The sequence below is a fragment of the Petaurus breviceps genome, unplaced genomic scaffold (genome assembly GCF_028583685.1).
Source record: "Petaurus breviceps papuanus isolate PSGF00001 unplaced genomic scaffold, PetGlider_PUasm1.0 470, whole genome shotgun sequence".
NCBI lineage: Eukaryota > Metazoa > Chordata > Mammalia > Diprotodontia > Petauridae > Petaurus > Petaurus breviceps.
In genome coordinates, this window is record NW_027186350.1 from 4,204,922 (window position 1) to 4,226,732 (window position 21,811).

General features: G+C 40.4%; 1 protein-coding gene across 3 annotated transcripts in view; it reads right to left on the reverse strand.

The window, feature by feature from the left end:
* Positions 1 to 21,811, reverse strand: part of DUSP16 (dual specificity phosphatase 16) — a 104,646-nt gene that overhangs the window by 18,716 nt on the left and 64,119 nt on the right. For all 3 annotated transcript variants that reach the window (XM_069101502.1, XM_069101501.1, XM_069101504.1), the window contains exon 4: positions 856 to 1,019. In XM_069101502.1, the coding sequence (XP_068957603.1) occupies positions 856 to 1,019 (164 nt within the window). The remainder of the gene's footprint in view (positions 1 to 855; positions 1,020 to 21,811) is intronic.

Consider the following 21,811-nt stretch of genomic DNA (forward strand, 5'->3'; position numbering starts at 1 on the left):
ACACCCCTAGCAGGCAGACATATATGTCAAGAAAACCATGTCCCCAGAAAACAGTTTGTTCCACACACAATCACTGGACAAAACTGCCATAGCCTCTCCTATTCCAGTCCTCATAGCTCCCCTACTGCTTTGTTTTTCAACTTTCTTTCAGGTAGCTAAAGCAGCATCAAATTCTTTTTAGCACAAAGACTCCCTCAGGAAGGTGCTGAGAAAGTGTCATACTCTTCAGGCAAAACTGTAACAGCCTAACTTCCAGCACAATAGCTAAATGCCTGGCTCTCGTTTTGCCCTCCTCCTTCTCTTAAAGGCAGTAAAGGGTTTACAATTTACTTGCAGAAAAAAAAAATGGACGGAAAGAACATAACTAAATTTGAGAGGGTGGAATTATCCTATACCATGACATTATGACACCAAAAGATACAACATCCCAAAAAGATCATGAAAAATAATCACAAGGGACTGCATTTTCTCTATGAGTTTCAGGTATGCATTTAGAAACTTCATGAAATTTCAGTCAATAATAATAACCGCTACCATTTCTAATTTCTATAGAGCTTACTGTATGCTAACATTTATATAGTACTTACTATGTTCTAAGCACTGGGCTAATTGTTTTACAATTATTATCTCACTTGATCCCCACAGCAACCCAGGGAGGTTGGTGCTATTTTAATCCCCATTTTACAAATGAGGAAACTGAGTCAGGCAGTGGTTAAGTGACTCACCCAGGGTCACACAACTAGTAAAGTGTCTGAGGCTGCATCTGAATCCAGGTCTCCTGATTCCAGGCCCAGTGCCCCCATGCACTATGGCACCACCTAGCTGACCACAAGTCAGTGACCAAAAAATACCCACCTTGTTGAGCACATCTCGCTGGCAGCCGAGATAAAGATTCGGAAGAATTCGGGTTGGCCCAGTGTTGGCGACAGGTAGGCAGGGCTGGGAAATGCAGGTAGGGACTAAAGAAGATTTTCCTTCACAGAGGTCAGGGAAGCAACGCGAGAATTCATCAAACCCACCTGGGAACAAACATTTGTTTCGTCATACAAAGGTCATGTCACGCACAAACATGAAGTCTGCCTTCTGAGGACCACTAAAACTTTTTGGAGAAGAAGAAAAAAAACACACAGAAGAGAGTTAATTTACTAAATTTATTTCCTCTTCTCGTGCTGCTAACTTTAACCTATGAACTAGCACCAGCTCTAGCATGTTTACAATAAGTATATGAAGAAAGACCATCTTTTATTCTGAACTTAAACCCTCACAAAAAACATTTCCATACACACAGCAGAATACAAAAAAAAGGGTTCTACAAGAAACGGACTCATTTTATACCACATGACTTTTTAAAATTAGGAAATGAATTCTACATATACTTTCTAAAGCTTTTAAAAATTTTTCCCAAATTACATGTTAAAACAATTAAAAAAAAATTTTTTTTCAGTCTTGAGTTCTAAATTCTATCCTTCCTGGAAAGAATAAGCAATCAGATATAGTCTACCTATACTTTCAAAGACGTCCTGCTTGTCTTGAATTTGGTTTTTCACAAATATGCTTAAAAACAAACAAACAAAAAAACCCACTAAAAGGACCAGGTACATCAGTCAATGCAAAATTTTTTACCTTGAAATGAAACTTTTATCCTAGATTCTCTATTTTTTTTTTTTTATCAATTGACACAGCTTGGTTCTTTGAGATGTTCTTAAACTTCAGTTCTTCCAGTGTTAAAAAAAATTTCTATGGCCCTCCTGTTTGGGGGGGGGGGGGGGGGAGGTCATCTCTATACCTACCTTCCTACCCCCATTAATCAAGAAAAATAAAAGAAAGTGGGGGTGGGGGGAACCCTTCTAACAAATTAGCATAGTCAAAGGAAAAGGAATCTAGCTAGCGGTCATTTCCAAAAATCTATGTCTCTGCGATCTGTGCTGTCACCTCTCTGTGAGGGGATGGGAAACACTCTTCTTCTGAAGACAGAGTTCTTGAGTCTTTCAAAGTTCCTTTTCTTTCCCATGTTGCTTTCTGTATAAATTGCCCTCCTGGTTCTATTCTCTTCATCTTACCCAGGATTCCCTAAAATCCTCTTGTGTAATTTTTTACAGTTCGATAATATTCTACTGTATTCATATGCCAGTCTGTTCAGTCATTCCTCAACTGCCTAAGAGATGCCATACAAGGCAACGTCTTAGATTTTAGTTCTTCCTCTTCAGTCCTTCAGAATTAAGAAGTCTAGGGGCAGCCAGGTGGCTCAGTGAGTAAGAGCACTGGCCCCAGTGTCGGGATGACCTGGGGATCGAATCCCGGGCTCAGATACTTAGCACCACACCCAGAAATACCTGGCCGTGTAACCTTGAGCAAGTTACTTAACCCCAATTGCTTAAAAAAAAAAAAGAATTAAGAAGTCTATTTCCTTTGTGACTATTCACTCCTCTATATTATCTATCTTTTTAATACCTAGGAAAAAATACAGTATTTCGCTTCTTTAATATAGTAGCCTTGGATTCTTCCTATTATTAATTTTCCTGGGCAGTTTGCTTGAAATACAGTAGCCAGGCTTTTTTGTTTTCAATTAAATAATGGTTTTCAAGGAGCCCAAGGATTCTTAAATGATTTTTCCTTTTTTCATTTTCCAGGTCAGTTAAAAAAAAAAAATAGCAGATAGCTTACATTTTTCTATTTTGTTCTAATATTTCTTATCTGTCTCATGGAGTCAATGATTTTGTTTTGGTTCAGGGAGCTCATTCCCTGAATCATCTTTACCACTACTGCTCTAAGGTACTTGTTCTCCTTCCAATTCTTTCCACAAAAGCTTTTATTTCATTTTTTAAAATGTTTTGGCTACATTTATTCTAGGTATTCATGTAGTCCTTATAGGAAATATAGGGTTTTTTTTTGGGGGGGGGGGAGTTTGAATCTGTAGCTGTCACAAAATTAAATTTTAAATAATTTTTAATACTGATTGGTGTTTTCTTTAAGTTACTCATCTTTAGATTCTGAATCGGGGTTTTGTGCCCCACTTTTGGATGTGGTGGTTGGCCCTGTTTGCTCTCACTCTGGGTCCCTTAGGTTGCCAGGCTGATTTTCTCCTCCTGGGGTTAGGTGTCACCTTCAGGGCTCTCTTAGGCATTTCAGGACAGAAGGGACCTCAAAGGCCTGGGGTCTGGGCTGTCCAGATCTGAGCACTGGGTCATCAGCTATTCTGCACTGTGTAGGCTGGTCCTACTACTGAAGTGCTGGGGGAAAGGAGGGGCAAGAAAACAGGGCCTCTCCTATTACCTTCGGACTTCTGACAGATTTTTTATGTAGGGCTAGGGTGTAAAATGGCACCTCCTGAAATTCCTCATTGGACTACTTGTTGGTTATTTGGTCTGGTGAGAACGTTAAAGTTTTACTACAGGCAGGGAACCACTCAGCCTTCAAGTCCCTCTCCAAACACTCCTGGCCTTCCATTCATTGCACCTGCCCTCCCCTTCCCTCCAATCACATTTGCTTATGGGGTCAAAAGGAAACCCTAAGCAGAGTTAAAAATCAGTAGCAAGTAATGATGCTAAAATCAGTCACACACACACAATTCAAATTTATTGTCAATTTTATTGCTTCTTCAGAAAAAATATGAGTAAAATCTAGCTCTAGAATGAAAACAAAACATTTCCCACCGTAACATTAAATTTCATATTTCAAAGACACAGGCAGATATACTTGGGTCCTACTTCTATAAACTTGTTTCCACCCTCAGATCTATAGAGTGTGTGGAGGGGAAAAGGGAGGGAGATAGAAGAAAATAGAAAGTTAAGTATTTGGGATTCCCCTGGCACTCTGTCAAGATTACCATAATCACCATTGATAAGTCGGCTCTTGTATTCACATTGCAAGGTACTTCAGAAGAGTGTTGACAGATGCTAATTACTTAAAAAGCTCACAGTAGCCTCCTGGGAAGGTTTGTGGACTAGAAATCAGGAAAATGGAATTCTTTCTAATTCTGTCTCTGAAGTGATCTGCTTCCTTAGGAAGTGTTCTGGGGCTTGTTTTTTTCCTCATCTACCAAGAACTTGCAATACCTGTTCACTAAATACTATACCTGGTTGCTATGAAAATAAACTGTATTTCTGAAGCATTCTCCATTATATCAGATTAAAAAGGTGGGCAAAGGTCTTCACTGAGTTTCTGGATATAACATGTTGTGAAAAGTCTGAACCATAAATATGTGAGTTATATGGCAACTTGATTAGAAAAGCAAGGCCTTTTCCTTGTGTTTTTTAAAGCATTACTCAGGAATAGTTCTATGGTGCTCATTTATTTCATAAGTTTGGCTGTTCTCTCCTCCCAGAGCTGTTGTCTGCTAGATTCTTCGTGATTAAGAAACCCATACCTTAATATGCTAATATATGCATAATTAGCTTGTGTTTAATCAATGTCTATTGATTGATTGTTGCTCACACGTGACACCCACCTGCTGAATGTAAGTCTTTGCACTAGTCATGCCCCCAAACCTGGAATACATTCCCAGCTTGTCTCCAACTCTTGGAATTCCTCACTTCTTTAAAACTCTGCTCAAACAACACTTTTTACATGAAGCCTTTGCTGATTACCCCCAGCTGTTAGTGTCTTCCCTCCCCACCCAATTATATTTTATACATGCTTTTTTATTGCATGTTATTCCCCCAATGGCTAAGTGGCACAATGGATAAAGTGATAGGCCTGGAGTTAGGAAGACTCATCTTCCTGGAGTGAGTTCAAATCCAGCCTCAAACACTTAGCTGTGTGACCCTGGGTGAGTCATTTAACTCTGTCAGCCTCAGTTCCTCATCTGTAAAATGAGCTGGAGAAGGAAATGGCAAAACATTCCACTACCTCTATAGAGAAAAATCCAAATTGGGTCACAAAGAGTCAGAAACAAAGGGAAAATGACTAAACAATAACGTTACCCAATAGAATGTAAGTTCTTGGTGGGGGAGGAGGGGACAATGGGGGATGGACAGTTTCATTTTGTCTTTCAATCTCCAACCACCTGGTGCAAATGCTGGCACATAGCAGATAATCTAATTGGTGTGGTTCTATCTATGTATCTAATAGGAAGTAAACTAAGGACTCAATTCATCAAATGTAGCTCAAACGAGTTGCTGATAGCCACAAACTGAAATGATTCTATGCTTTCCCATCACTTAAAGAGCGCTTTAAATGCTATCTCCTCTACAAAACCTCCTCCCATTCCTGTCTCCATCAAATACACCACACATCCCAACACAGCCCACCTCTGCCAGTAACAGTCTTTTCCCTCTTGGAATCTGAGCAGCATGAGGAGCTGAGTCTGGATCCTAGCTGGGTGAATGAATGACCTTGGGTAAATCATCTTAATCTTTCTATGCCTAGGTTTCTTCACCTATGAGATGGAACTCTCATCCAGCTATAAATCCTACAAATGGAGTCTTTTATTGTGTATTTTAACCATCTCTATCTGGATCTTAGTCCCCAGCTAATGAGAGTCATCTAAAATGCTATTATCAGGCCAGCTAGGAGGGGTAGTGAATAAAGCTGGCCCAAGAGTCAGGAGGACCTGAGTTTAAATCTGGCCTCAGACACTTGACACACTAGTTGTGTGACCTTGGGCAAGTCACTTAACCCCAACTGCCTTGCCTTCCCCCCCTCCAAAAATAAAATAAAATGCTATTATCTTCCCCTCTGTGGCTACCAGGGCTGTGAACACAAGTGCTTAATAGATGCTCAATCATTCCAAAGGTAAGTAGTTCACATAATCACAGAATTTAATAGCTGGAAGGGGCCTCAGTGGCCTAGTCCAAACCATACTCAAAAGGAATTTTCCCACTGCCACATACTCTACCAGTGGTCATTCAACTTCCCCCCACCCCTTTCTCTCAGTAGCCCCTTCCACTTTGGGACAGCTCTAATTGTCAGGAATTTTCTTCTGTATATCAAGCCCAAACAGGCCTCTCTGCTAACCACTCCTTCACATGACAGGCCTTCAAATCCTTGACAAGCTGTTAGGCTCCCCCAGTGAACATCACCAGCGCCTTTAAAAGATCCTCCAATGAAATCCACATCCACCCTAGTTGCCCCACTATGAATAATCTAAAGCTTTTCCATGTCCTTAAACTGCAGTGCCCAGAATACAGAGGGACATTTTTTTTTTCCTTTTTTGGAAGGGGGAAGGTAGGGCAATTGGGGTTAAGTGACTTGCCCAAGGTCACATGGCTAGTAAGTGTATTAAGTGTCTGAGGCCGGATTTGAACGCAGGTCCTCCTGACTCCAGGGCCAGTGCTCTATTCACTGCGCCACCTAGCTGCCCTACAGAGGGATGATTAAATCCTTATTCTTCTCTTAAACTTGCACGAGTTTGCACAGGCTTTTCTGGCTGCCATATTTATGGGCAGCTGGATGGTAGAGTGAACAGAGTGTGCTGGGTTTGGAGGTCAGGAAGACAAGAGTTCAAATCTTGCCTCAGTCACTTAACAGCTGTATGACCCTAGGCAAGTTACTTTACCTCTCTTTGCCTCAGTTTCCTCCTCTGTACAATGGGAATAACACTACATAGGATTGTTGTCAGGATCATATAAGGTAAAATATGTAAGGCACGTTGCAAACTTTAATGTACCATACAGATGCTATCATAATATAAATATTAACTAACTGGATCCCAATATTGATTTAACTTGAACTTTTAATACACTAAAATCCCCAAATCTTTTTTTCAAATAAATGACTATCCAACCATGCCTACACCATCCTGCATTTACAAAGCTGATTTTTTGTACTAAAGTGTTAAGATTCCTCCCTGGGCACAGACTGGCTGTCTTAGAATCAATTAAGCAAGCAAACTTTCCCAGCTTCTGCCTGGCCCTTTTAATAAATTCCAGGGTCAGATCTCAGCTCCTTTAATTATAACTTAATTTAATTTGTTTGGTATTGAACTTTTCAAATTCTATGGCTTTGATGTCTTCTCTCAACACATTTTTTTCATTATTTCCTAACTGGCTCCAAAAAAATTTCACAAGACATTCTCTTTTTAAAACTCAGTAAAAGAAAAGGCAGAAGAAAGTTACAAATGAAAAAAGAGAAGCCAAGCAACAACCCAAGTAGGTTCAATGAAATAGCTGCAAGCAGCTTTACTTGTATATTCTTGCATGAAAGAAAGAAAAAGCATTATTTAGCATATACGAGAGTCCAGCCACTGTAGAAATGAAACAAAGCAAAGACAGTCCCTGTTGGTCAGTCAATCAACAAGCATTTATTAAGCACTTATGGTTATACACATTTTTTTTTCAAGTTTATATTCTAACAGAAGGGAGTTGGTGGTGTTAGTGGGGGGAGGGGGAGCAGAAGGTCCAAAATGTTATAGGAATTGTGAGTGGGGCCATACGGGGTTAGATTGATGCACTTTTCCTAGGAACAATGGCAGTTTTGATTTGGTAAGGTTCCAGAAAGAGAGAGTAGGGAAATGGGTAAGTACATAGCAACAACGTGGCTGGTGAAGCTGTTCAGAAGGTGGTAAATGAGGACAGAGTAAAATAAAATATGGCTGAAGAAGCCTGAAATAGTGGGTCAGGAAATCATCTACCAAGACAATGGGGCCCTCCCAGGAAGAACATTCTGGAGATGAAAGTGTTTATTTACACAACAAAACAGTGTATGGCTTCTGAGAACGATGGTTGAGGAGTAGCCACCATTCTTCCGGCATGTCCCATGTATATGAAATAATTCTTTCCTCATTTCCTCCCTGCATTATTTTTCTTGCCTCTCACAAAACCAACAAAATCAATCAAACTGGCAACTAACTCCCTCTCTAACTTTTTAGAATAGTAGGACTCTGAAGGAAAACTTACTTCATTCCCCCCATTAGAATGTAAGCATTTCACTTAGTTCCTTTCCACGGTTCAAACCTTTCTAGATTTCTTTTGACTACTATTTCTGCCCCATCTCCCTATGCACTGACCTATCAGGAGTGATTCTGTCTCTGGCTTGAGTTGTCAGAGGCCAAAGCTAGAATTTAGTTTCAGGCACGCCATTATTCTAGCCAGTGCTACCTCAGAAGGCCTGTTTAAAGCACTGAGTAGTCTCAGATCCCTTGGTGAAAGTCTTTTTTGGTTTCCCTAGGACACCTGCCTCTGGGGGCATCTTAATCATTTACCTGTGCTCAAGATAACTTCCTGGTGTGGGCCCCAAAGCTAGAAGAGTTGGGCTGACTTCACCACTCTCCTCCTGTACTCTGTAAGCTTCTAGGAATATCTACGTTCATGCCAGCTTCTGGCTTTCTTTTTGTGCCATTCTGGACTGGACGTAGGCATTTGCCAATTCTTTAGGGTTTTCTTTGTCTTCGGTCTTTCTAGAATCGTTCCCCAATATTTACTAGGGGAGAAATGGGCCTCTCTCTAACCTTTCACATTGCCATCTTAACCACAAATCAAGAAATCTACTTTTTTTCATCACCTGCAGGACCCAATATATCCTTCCTCCCTCTGCCTTCCAGACAACTATCTCATAAAAAGAGAGGGGGAAAAAACACTCAACAAAACCAAGCATGAATGAAGTCTGACATTCTGCACGGTGTTAGTGGAAGGGTGCCCAAGGCTTGTCCTTATAGTTTTGATGCACACCATTTCATTGTTTTGTTACTTCTATCCTCTTCACTGACATTGTTCTAGAAATCATGTGTCCTGTTCTCCTGGTCTACTTTCTTCACTTTTCATCAGTTCATCTAACTCTTCTAATATGGATAAACGTAAAGTTCTGAGCGTGGTTCAAAATTCAACTTCACAAATGCAACGTGGAGACGTGGACTGAAAATGGCTCCTATCAAATAGCTCTAGGAGAGCCAACAAAACTCAGATCTAATACAAGGGACAATGACGACATGATACTATCAAAGTTATCATCCTTCCTGTCTGTTAATAGTCGGTAAACAGCGCAATGGAAAGTGACAAGTGACTTCAGTCATATTCATTCTGTTAAGTAGTTTTGTTAAAAATCGTTTTCAGAGAATGACCTTGGTGATTGGGGTGGGGGCGAGGGGGTTGTTTGGGTTTTTGCTGGGAAAATTCTGTTGTGTCCAAACAAAATGTGGCACGTGGGAACACCAACCCTCACTACCTAGCTGGAACATGCATTTTGGCCACTTTGCAATCTACCTTGTCACCCTCCCTATGAACGAAACTAGATAATACACAGAAGAGCATAAGAAAAAAGCTTAGGTGGGAGCACAGACTAGCAAGCCACTGGGCACCGTCATGTTAAATTATATGTACACCTTTAAAATAAAGCTTATTCTGATGTTTTTAATAAGGAAGGTGGAAAATATCGGGAAGATGACAACCAAGATGGAAAGAAGACCAGAAAATGTGACAATCTGACTGAAGTACCTGGGGCTGGTAAGACTGTGAAAGACAAGAACTGGGATGATTAGAATAGTCATTTATATGAAGGATGTCAAGAGGAAAAGGGATTTGACTTTTTCTACTTGGCCCAAGGGAGCAAGAATTAAAAGAAACAGAGAATTGAATAATCAGGTCTCCCCATCCCAAAGCTGCCCAAGGGGGCAGTGGATTCCTCCTCGCTGAAGACCTTCAAGCACAGCCTTGGGGAGCATGTAAAAGTCAATTTGGTTGGCTATGCATTGGATGAGATGGTCTCTTTCCATTCTTAAGATGCTGGGATTTCCCTAGTTGGGTGTAGGATGGAGAAATTCCTAAAAATATCTTCCCCTCTTTGAAAGACTTGAGTAGCTCACATGCCATCCTCCCAAAAGCTTTGGGCTTTCCAACAGGACTGTAAATATTAAGACACACAATGGGACTACACAAGGACTCTGACCAGCGGTACTTAAAATGAATGACAAAGAAGATACAGTAGTAGACTCAGGTTTGCAGATAATAAATTTTTTTGGCTGCCTCGCTTATTCATAATAATAGCTAGCATATATACATATATGTATTATATATAGTGCTTTAAAATTTGCAAAGTACCTTACAATAATTTAACACAAGAAGAATTATAATGACAACTAACATTTATATAGCACTACAAATAAGGCCTTATACATATAAGGCACTGTGCTAAGTGCCTTAGAATGATTAATCTCATTTGATCCTAACAACAACCCTGGGGAAGCAGGCACTGTTATTATTCCCATTTTATGGATGAAGAAACTTAGGCAACAGAGGTTAAGCGACTTAGGCAGGGTCACACAGCTAGTCCTGAATCCAAGAATACTGATAAACGGGCTGCGTTACCCTAGGTTTAAGTCAGTATCAGGTCTGAAAGGCTTTTTTTTTTTTTTGCCTTTTGGAGGGCAATCAGGGTTAAGTAACTCGCCCAAGGTTACAGGGCTAGTTTTTTTGTGTGGGTGTTAAATGTCTGAAGCCAGAACCGAACTTGGGTCCTCCTGACTCTGGGGCTGGCACTTTACTCCACTGCACCACCTAGCCATCCCTGGCCTTTTTTTTTTTTTAATGCCCTCTATCAGACAACATTACTTTTAGAAGAAATGAAATTCAAATTGGTTTACAGGGACAAAACAAATGAATACCATTTTCCCGAAATCTTAATTAAAAAAAAATTTTATGGAAAATTTTACTTAACCAAGAAATGGTGTAATATCTGTAACAATGTTAAGTAACCTAACATTCTGAAGGAATCAGGGCACCACTGCTTTCTATACTAAGCCTCACTGAGTGTTCAAAGTCTACCTTTAAATGCCCCTAGCAATGGCCTGATGTAACTTCCTAGGAAAGACTCAGGAATAACTAACTACATTTTCCCTGATCTTTATCTATGACAATGTTCCATTCTGCTGACATCCTCCTTCACTGACAATTTTTTTCCACTCACTGACCTTTCATTCATTGCTATCTGTATCTCGTGAAGCATTCTGTTAATCATCTGCCAATGAAACTGCCTATTTTCCTGAAACCTTAAAAAGTAGCTGCAGTCTCACTGAATTTTTATCTGCTTCTAAAATATACTCCCCATCCCCACGACTAGCCAAACATACAGCTCCTCTAACAAGCAGATTGAGGCAATTTATTCAGAATTTACGACAGAATATTTTTATATTACATATTCACTTATATAAAAATTTATAATTTAGAACGAAGAATAATTTTTCTTGGACCAGATGTAACCCCAAATTAGTTTCTATTCCAGAAAGAACTCATCAGCAGCATTCCTGGAGTTGAAACAACACCCGATTTCGAGTCAGAGGAAGGTGGTTCTGTGGAAAAGGACCATTGATATGGAACCCCAGAATCACAGGGTCACACACTTAGAACTGGCAGGGTATGAGAGGTCATTTAGTCCAAATCCCTTATTTTACAGATAAGAAACTGAGACTCAGAAGTCACAAGGTGATCAGAAGGTCTTATGTTTCAATCTTGGTTCTGCTTTGAAAACCGAAAATTTAAATCTGTGAACTTGAGCAAAGTACTGGGTCTCTCTGGCCCTCAAACATCCTTACCTCTAAAATGAGGGAGTGGGATTAGAAGGTCCCTTCCAGCTCTAAAGCTGTAATCGGATAACCCCAATATTATTAGGTCATACTTTACAATCTATTGTTTACTGTGCCATGGTACTGAAAATCTGCTTAAATGGTAACAAAACTCCCCCTGCCCTGAATTTAACTTTCCACTCACTTGCCCTAAATTCCCCTTATAGACTTAGTTTGGTACCAGCTAGACACCAGTGCCAAAGAGCTGGCTGAGAACCTATGTGCCTTCCCAAAAGGGACCTATGAGCAGTAATATGCCTGCTCATTCTCATACTAAAAACACTGCCACTGGACCACAAGATTTAGAGCTTAAAAGAAGCTTGGAGATCTAGCCTGGTGCCCTCATTCCACCTGCCCAAGGTCCCCGGGAGAGTAACATGAATGGGATATTGTAATTACTACTCATAACAAGATCTGAGCCTGGATTCAAAACCAGGTCCCCCACTCCCAATTAAGTGTTCTTTTTACAAGACCATGCCTGTTGCTGCTGGGTTTTTTTTGCTTAGGGAAATTAATAAAAATAGCTAACATTTATAAAGTGCTTACTATGTGCCACTTGCTGTGCTAAGCTCCTTATAATTGTGACCTCATTTGATCCTCACAACAACCTGGGAGGCAGACATGACCCCCATTTTAGAAATAAGGAAGTTGAGGCAAAGAGAGGTTAAAAAATAGCAGCAGTAGCTACCATTTCTATAACATTTACTTTGGCCAGGCACTGTGCTAAACACCTTATAACTCTCCCATCTGATCCTCATGACGGCTCTGGGAAGCAGGTGCTGTTATTATCCCCAGGTGATTCAGATTAGAACTCTGGTCTGTCTCCCCCATTCCAGGCCCGTGTTCTGTATGTTTCTTTAATGCTCAAAAGACGCAGCCTAGCCTCTGTAAAAATCCATCAGAAGAAATCAGTGGGATACAGGGACAAAATATAAATTACATTCAGAAATCCAACTAAAAATTACATACACTCTGGTGAGTAGAGAAAATAAGGTGGTTTGTTTATCCTTCTCACCTCAAATGCTAAGAATTAAATCTCAATCTACTTCTGCCCCATCAGTCCTTACCTTTTCTGTTTAAAAATTAAATATTTTTTACCTGAACTTAACAAAAACCAAATTAGAATGGACATTTGCATTTATACATCAGAAGAGACCTTGCTAATAAGACTTATCTATTAATATATACTCTCCCATTAGCTTGTTATCAAGTGGGCATTTTATTAAGTGCCCCCAGGTGCCTAGCCCAGCATTAAGGTAATGTTAATGGATTTAATATCTTCCTCCCCATTAATAGGCCTCATGTGGAGCCCATTAAGGGAAGCTTCCTTAGGGGAGGCTTGCTTGTAGGAAGGCTTTCACACCTTTTGCTGATTTCTAATTAGGCACTCAGTAAGGAAGGGTGTGATGCCTTTGGCTCTGAGAAGTGTATATATACTCTGAGTTGGTATTTTGCTTTGGGGCTCGCTTATGAGAAGGATCTTGTGATTCCCTAGTTGAGATTCTGAGTGGCCGTATGTTCAGAGCTCCATGACTGCTCAGATGTAAAGGCTCTCTCGATCCAGGGATGTATGTAAACAGTATAGTTCATTCAGGCAGTCAGAGCCCTGTCTGTTGGTCTTTATTTCTCTGCTTATATTTTCTCTGAAGTTCAGGGTGCTGACTTTTCCCCTGAACTAGTAATTAAAAAAGACTGTTGCCCCCTTAAACCACTATCTTTCCTAGTGAAGCAGATCTAAGAACCCGTGCTAGCAGATATCCTGGGTATGCCAGTGTGGTTGCCACCATAGTTATGCACTGGGGGTATAAAGACAACAGCAAAACAGCCCCTGAATTCAAGCAATTTACTTTCTAATGGAGGATAAAACACATATTTTAGGTATATATGAAGTGCATACAAATATAATACAAAGGGAAGCTGGAGGGGAATGCACTAGCAGCCAGTGGACCACAAAAGGTCCCACCCATAAGGGGATGCTTGAGCTGAGGCTTGAAGGAAACAGGGATTTAAGAGAGGAAGGCGGGAGAGCATTTCCGATATAGGAGACGGCCAAAGGCACAACAACAGAAGAGGGGAAACATCATTTGAAGAACAATAAAGAGGCAGGAATGGGTGAGCCATAAAGTACATGGAGGGGAGGAGTGGGTAAAAAAGGCAGATTGGGGCCAGGTTGTGAAGAGTTCTAAATGCCAAAGAGAGGTATTTATATTAGATCCCAGAGCAAGAAAGAAAGAAAGAACCACCTGAGTTTAGCAAATGGAGGGTACGGTGACATGGTCAGATCTGAGCTTTATTTGGGGGAAATTCCTCTGGTGGCTGTATGTCCCTAATGAAGATTCATCTTTTTCATTATACAATGTTATGGAAGGGAAAAAAAAAAAAAGACACGATCTAGGCATCTGCCTTAAAATAGAGGAATCAATGGGGGGGAAGGCCACAGGGACAAAGTTACTTCCAATCTAAGAAGTAGTTCAGGGGTGAAGTGAACTTCCAAGGCGATGAAGTTTCTTTGGCTGGTAGATATAAGTCCTATGATGAGGCAGGGGGGTATAGTATAGCCAGTAAGCTCTTTGAAAACAGGACTGTTTTCTGCCATAATGTATCCACAGGGCCTAGCACTTACACAGACACTTAATAAATGATTGCTGACAACTTGATAACTAAATAAATAAATAAAGGACACTGAGAATAAAAAAAAGAGCCTTCAGACAGGTAGTTTCCAGAAGAACCAAGAGAGAGCAGTGTCCAAGAGAAGAGCGCAGCTAACAACGTTAAATGCTCTGGAAAGGTTGAGAAGGATTAGGATGGAGGCCATTATATATGGCCTTTAAGACATCAATCAATCGATCAATGCTACCAGGCCCTGCTCCAGCCCTACCGGAGGCAAGGCCTGAGACACACGAACTGCCTTCTGACCGGGCTTCCAGAGGTCCACGGTGCTATAACATGATCGTGGCCTTGCTCCTGCTTACCAAAAGGATCCCAGAACATGCCACCACCCACCTTCACTAGCAACAGAGGACTTCTTGCTCATGTCTTTGGTGAGGCAGGCTTCCTAAGGATTCAGGGCCTCCCTTGCCCAAGGTCATTACAATCCACTTTTGTGACCATTCTCTCCCCTCCACCTCAGCTTTTGCCATCGTTTACAAATGTCCCACTTCCATGATTAAGACGTCTGAAATCCCTTTACCTGATCACAATCTGCCACTCATCACCTTCTTTGCAGCCCTCAGACCATCACTCTGGCTCTGGATAGCCTGTCCTCCCTCCCCAATCTTAGCCCAAGTGCAATCTTTATCCTCTGTCCTTTTTGCAATGGGGGGAGAAAAAGTTTGGGTATAGGTTGTACAAGGTTTTTAAAATCAAGAATTTTATTTGTTGTTGTTTTAGTTGTGTCCAACACTTTGTGATCCCATCTTGGCAAAGACATTGGAGTGGTCTGCCACTTCCTTCTCCAGCTCATTTAACAGATGAGAAACTGAGGTAAACAGGGTTAAGTGACTTGCCCAGGGTCACACAGCTACTAAGTGTCTGAGGCTGGTTCTGAACTCAGAAAAAGGAGTCTTCCAGACTGCAGGCCCAGCATTCTATCCATTGTGCCACCTAGCTGCCCAAAGTCAAGAAAGGAGTTTGGAATTAATGCAGCAGACAATAAAGAGTCACTATAAATTCTCAGATCAATGACATGATGAAAATGACATTTTAGGATGGTTAATCTGGCAATAGGGTACAAGTTGAATAACTAAATAATAAGAGAAAATAGGAGAATATTCTGCCTTGCTTGGGAAGGCCACAAAAATGAGTTGTGATGGTAACTCAAAAGTATAATGTACAGATAAATTCTTAGTAAATCATCAGTCTTCTAACATTATCAGTTATTTCTTAAGGACTAGTCTGTAGATACGGCATCCTGACCCTTTAAACTTTAGGCCTGAAATGTCACCCAACAGGAAAAAAGAGGAGCTTCTGGGTTTTGTGACCTTGAGCAAGAAGATGGGCAAAGCCTAGATCTGCAGGAACAGGAGTTGGGATAAAAAAAAAATTAGGGAGTTACTTTCAATCAAGGTCATAGATTTAGAGCTGGAAGGGTCATCAGAAACCATGCAATTCAATCCCTTTATTTAGACCTAAGGAAAATAAGGTAACTGAGTTGTCCAAGGTCACACTGGAGAGAAGCAGCTAACGGGATTTGAACCCAGGGTTTTCTTTCAACAAATTCAGTGCTCTTTCTAGCAGAACACAACACTGGAGGGAGGAGGGAAAGATGCACGTCAGTAAGTGACACCTGACTGATTGGCACCAAGTGTCAAGAAATAGGAGGCAGTGCTTAACCCCAACTGCCCTCCAAAAAGAAAAAAAAAAAGAAAAAGGAGGTAGTGATATATCTGGCTGGTGCCATGAATTTTGTAGGGATTGTGACTTGGCTCCTAAGGGGAGACACAAGGAAATGTCACTCATCAAAAGGAGGGCGTCTAACTATTCCTCTACTAACCAGATTCCAATGTGAGCCTTTTTCCTGTTCTTTATGAGACTTGATAAAAATTGTACTACATTTAAATTCAACCAGGTTGTGCAGTGGATAGAGCACTAGGCTTAGAAGCAGGAAGACTCCTTTTCCTGAGTTCAAATTCATCCTTAAGACACATAGTAGCTGTGTGACCTTGGGCAAGTCACTAATCCCAGTTGCCTCAGTTTCCCTACCTGTCAAGTGAACTGGAGAAGGAAATGGCAAGCCACATTTGTCAAGAAAATCCCAAATGGAGCCAGAAGAGTCAGACTCCACTGAAAGGACTCAGTAACAAACAAAACACCAATACTAAAAGTTCCAGTGGAGAGCTAAAAACAAGACAAAATCAGATGTCCCCAGGGTTTCCCTAGGTAGGGCAATTATTAGCCAGGTTTTTAAAATGCCTTTAAGATTTAAATTAGTCTCTATAAGCCTAAAGTTGTGGTTCTGAGCCACAGATCAGGCATAAATATTTATTACCCATTTACTATGCCTATTTAAAAAAGTCAAGGAGTTGTTTAGGGGAGAGAAAAGTAATTGGAATTGGTAATTAAATCTTAGGTCTTTATTTCAATTTCTTTGGCTACTTTTTTCTCTTTGGTTAAAATAAATTACTTGGTTGCTACAGTATCTTGGGTTTCAAAGTTTCTAGGATTACACTACCTGTATCTTACTCCTCCTAAACCTATTTACCATATTCCTGGTAATCTTTAATTCCCAATCCTCAGTACTTTCCTATTTTTTCCATAATGGCAGCTTAGAGTTCTGGGCTTGGAGTCAGGAAGACCCGAGTTCAAATCCAGTCCCAGACATTCGCTAGCTGTGTGACCCTGGGCAAGTCACTTTGCCACTACATGCCTCAGTTTCCTCATCTGTAACATTGAGATAATAACTGCACCTACCTAATAGTAGCACCAGCCTCCCAGGTTTGTTGTGAGAATAAAATGGGATACCTCCTGTAAAGTGTTTTGCAAACCTCCAATCACTAAATAAATGCTATTACTGTTGTTATTACTTCTCTCCTACTTTTTATTCCCTTCCTTTCCCCTGCCTTAGACATGCCAGTGCCAATCAATAAATCAGCAAGCATTTATTAAGAGAGCACTATGTGCTAAGCATCAGGGATACAAAGGCAGAATGAAATAATCCCTATTCAAGTTGCTATTCCCTACTTCAGCTCAGTCACACTGTATCTTCCCATCTAAAACCAGTATATAAATATTCCTGAATCAAGCTCACCACAATTCCATTATACATTCCCTGATTAAGTGAACACCAGCTCTAAGATGCATGCATTCCTCTTTGACCTCGCTGGCCAAACAGGGATCGTTGCCATTTTTCCATTACATACGATGTACACTGAAGGTGAAAACACTTCATTCCACCCAACTGCTGTTCTTTATGAGTTAGTTCTTAGGGCACAATAAAAGTGGGATAGGAACTGACCTCATGGCTTGTTAATTAATTACAATTAAAAAAAAAAGTTTGGCAACACACTACAGTGTTAAAGTTTCTAAACAGAATTAAATTTATTCTTCCTCATTAAGATGGAATTGTATAGATAATTATGTCAACTATCTTTTGGGAAGAAATACAGGCTTGCTTACTATAATGGAATGCTTTGCTTACAGGGAGAACTACTGATGACTATATGGAATTCTTTTTTCCTTGCCACTGAAAAACAAGTTGTTCTTGGGGCAACTTATTTGGACTTCACACAACATGCATATGTTCATGTCCTTTTATCATTCCTTGAATATGAAGTTATTGGTTGATTCACCCACATACACACACACTTTTTTTTTTTTGCTCAAATGGACTATTTTAAGGCCAATATGAGCTAACACTAAATTTCTTCAGGGCATTTACTTCATATTTTGATACTGGGCACTTTCCCATAAGACATTATGTTTGCCCTTTTTTATACAAAGGAAACTTCTGAGCCTTAATCACTTAACAAATTCCAATTTCTCAAAACTTTTAACTTTTCAGAAGACTAGACTTGATGTTGTTGTAGGATTTCCTACTCACTAGAGACTTGACTATCTTAATGGATCTGGGAACTAATTTTTATCAATCAATAAGCATTAAATGCCTACTATGTGTCAGGTACCATCCTAAGTACTGCAGATAAAGATGAAACAGTTCTTGCTGTCATGGGCCTTATATTCTACTAAGATGATAGAAGAGAAAATACAGAGTGCTTTGGTGAAAAAGAGAAGGGTGAAGGGCAGGGGAACGCCAACTGGGGAAATCAGGAATGGCCTTTTGAACCAAGTAGCATTGAGCTGAGCCTGGAATGGAGATAGGGAGTTCTGAAAAGCAAAGGGGAAAAGGGAGGGCATTCTAGGCATGGGGAAGGCGTGTACAGGGAATTGCAATTAAACCAATTTGGCTGCAGCCTAGAGGAGTAATTATAATCAGCCTAAAAATGTTAGAGCCAAACTGTAAAAGACTTAATTGCCAAGTGAAAGACTATTTTCTCACAGAGGCAACAGGAAGCCACCGGAATGTCTCCAGCAGGAGAGGGATTTGGAGAGAATTATACTTTAGAAATACCATTTCCTCATTTCTCACCTGGGGTGCACTACTTTGGGACTTCTTCTGATTTCTTGACCATGCCTAGAGAAGCTCATTATTGGGGTAACCTCATCATCCTGTAAGACATTATCAGCCTTGATCTTCCTTTCTCAGCCATTCTGATTGGAGGTTGGGACCATGCACTCCAAACATGATGGTATCTTCCCCTAAGACTCCTCCTTCCCAACCCCATTCTTCTATTTTCTTTTGTGTTTTGTCTTCCCCGGTAAGACTATAAACCAATTGGGGCCAGGGACTGTCTTTCTTTTTGCCTATCTGTATCTATACAGTAGGTACTTAATAAATGCTTACTGACCTACTGGTTGATATCAAATTTGACAGTTGTGCAGAAGATGGATTAGACAGGTGAGAAGCAGGATGCAGGGAGACCAGTCAGGAGGTTATTGCAGTAGTTCAGGCCAGAGGTGATGCAGGCAGTGGATTAGGTGCAAGTAATGAGAAAGGGGTAGAAAGGAGAGATGTGGAAGAAACAGAATCTATAAGACTTGGCAACTGATTTATTGAGGGAGGGGGAGAATGAGAGTGAGGAGTTGAGAACATCTCTTAGGTTAGAAACCTGTACAACTGGAAAGGTGGTGGTGCCTTTAAGAAAAACTGTAAAGTTGAGGAGAAGTGTACAGATTGAGGTGAAAACATAATGCATTCAGTACTGGGTATATTGAGTTTTTGATGTCTGTGGGGCATTCCGTTGTAGACATGATGTAAGATAGGAGAAAAAGCTAGATATACAGATCTAGAAGCTATCTGCATAGAAATTCTACTTGTCAGACAAGTAAAACAGAATTGTGACAAGAAAAGCCAGTTAAGAGAGTATCCAGAAGAAGGGGGTAGCCAATCCACCAATCAATCAGTCAACCAAAAGGCATTTAATACATGTCTACTACGTACCAGTCACCATTCTAAATAATATAATACAAAACAAAGATGAACCAGTCCCTAAGGAATTTACATCCTATTAAGAGAAGAAACATGTATATACATAAAGAGATTTTTTTTAATGTATAAAATAAAAACAAAATTATTTGAGGAGGGGGAACTGGCATTGGTGGTAGGGGGCAGGAATTGGGAAAAATCTCAAACAGGAGAATGTTTTGAAGGAAGCTAGGGATGACCCTAAGAGGCAGAGATGAAGAGGGATTGAGTCCTAGATATATAATGTAATGAGACAGAAGATGAAATGTATTATATAAAGAAGAATCAGAAGGTCTGTCTTAGTAGATGGGCCTTAGAGTACAAAAGAAGTAATGTCTAATAAGCCTGGAAAGTTAGGCGGGAGTAAGGTTTTGAAATACTTTAAAAAGAATTGGCAATTGATCCTATAGGTAAGAGCAAACCACTGGAGTTCATTAAACAAGGGAGTTACATAGTCAGATCCATACTTTTGGAATTACACAATGGTATTACTATAAAACAGAAATGCTTTAACTTACAAAGGAAAGCTACTGCAAAAATACAAAATTGTTATTTAAGCCCCTACAATGTGTAAGACACTGAATCAATTGTCCTGGGAAATACAAAAATGTCTGAAACAAGGTTCCTGACTTCAAGGAGTTTAAGATTCCATCAAGAAAACAAGACAGAAACAAGTTATAGATAAACAACAATGTAAGATTTAGATAATAGTTCAGGAAAACAATGTATGGGATGTTACAAGTTGGTACATGCATACTTACCAAATAATTTAGATATGCAATAACGGTTATGAAAAGTTCAGAGAGTGCAGGTTGGGTAAGGCTTGATAGAAGAGGTAGGATGTGGACTTTTAGGATGGTCAAGATTTAGAGACACTGAAGGTACCCCTCTATGGGTTGAAAGTGAGGTCACCTCTGGTATTAAATGGTAAGAACAAAAGCAAAGATAAAGTAAAATCTAGGATGGCTGGAGTGAATGATTGAATAATGGAGTTAAGACTGTTCATGCAGGTGCTGGTACATGTTTCACTTGGTGGGCAAAGATTCTTTTCTATTACTCTTGGGCTGCTCGAGCGGTGTCAAGGTCTTTTGGAACATAGTCACCCTTGGCAGGGTTCTGGGGAAGTGTTACCCTCTCTTCACAAAAATGCCAGTATTACAATTTTTCCAGTAATAGAGCAGTCCTAAGCCAGGGGCCTGCAGATTTCTAAGTGTGTTCCTTGCTGGGCACTGAAAAGCAATAAAGATCAACCCATCCAGCTCTTCACACAGCAGGATTCTGCAATCTCCAACCAGCTCCCAGCAGCAATATCTCTCATCAACATAGCTCCCAGCAAACAGCTGCAAAGTCTGTCTTTCCCGTTCTTATGTCTTCTTTTTTAAAAAGTGGAACACAGACAGCTTGAGAAAGAAAGATTAACCCTCTTTCAAGCTACAAATGGTGATGAAGAGCAATGTAGCCTTTCTGCAGAGCATCAGCTTGAAGCAAAGCAATGCCTCTCTTGCACTCGGCATAGCTCCTAAGCAAAGCAGCCAAGCAGCCAGAGACCTCTGGTGCCTCCACTCAGATGTCTTGTCTTGAAGCAAATGCTACTCTATCTTATTGTAATCTGTCTTCGGATGTCTTGGCTTCCAGTGCCTTCTGTCCCTGGGTTCCTTTGATTCCTGCTTTGGTTGCTGATCTTTGATGCCTAATCTCAAAGACCCACCTCTGATGCAGGTTAAAAAAAGTCAATTCTACAATTCTATCAAGTATGGAACAGAGAGACGATACACTAATTTTCCCATATCCCTCAAAAAAGTTCTTTGTCTTATAGTTCTCCAGAAATATCCTTCAAACCTCTGAAATCATATGGAAAGGAACTGATGGATCAATTCAATTTAGTAAACATTTATTAAGTGCTTATTATACTTAAGGCACTATGCTAAGCACTGGGGATACAAATAGAGGCAAAAGCCCATCCTTGCCCTCAAGGAGCTTATAATCTCTAATGGGGAGAGGAAACAAGCAAACAAATATGTACAAACAAACTATATACAAGAAAAATGGGAAATAATGAAAAGAGGGAAAGCAGGAGAATTAAGAAGAGTTAGGGAAGACTTCCTGAGGCAGGTGGGATTTTCACTGGAACTTATAAAGAAACTGGGGGCGGTTAGGTGGCACAGCGAATAGAGTATCGTTCCTGGAGTCAGGAGGACCTGAGTTCAAATCTAGCTTCAGACACTTAACATTTACTAGCGATGTGACCTTGCCTAAGTCACTTAACCCCAATTGCCCTACCTCCCCCCCTCCAAAAAAAA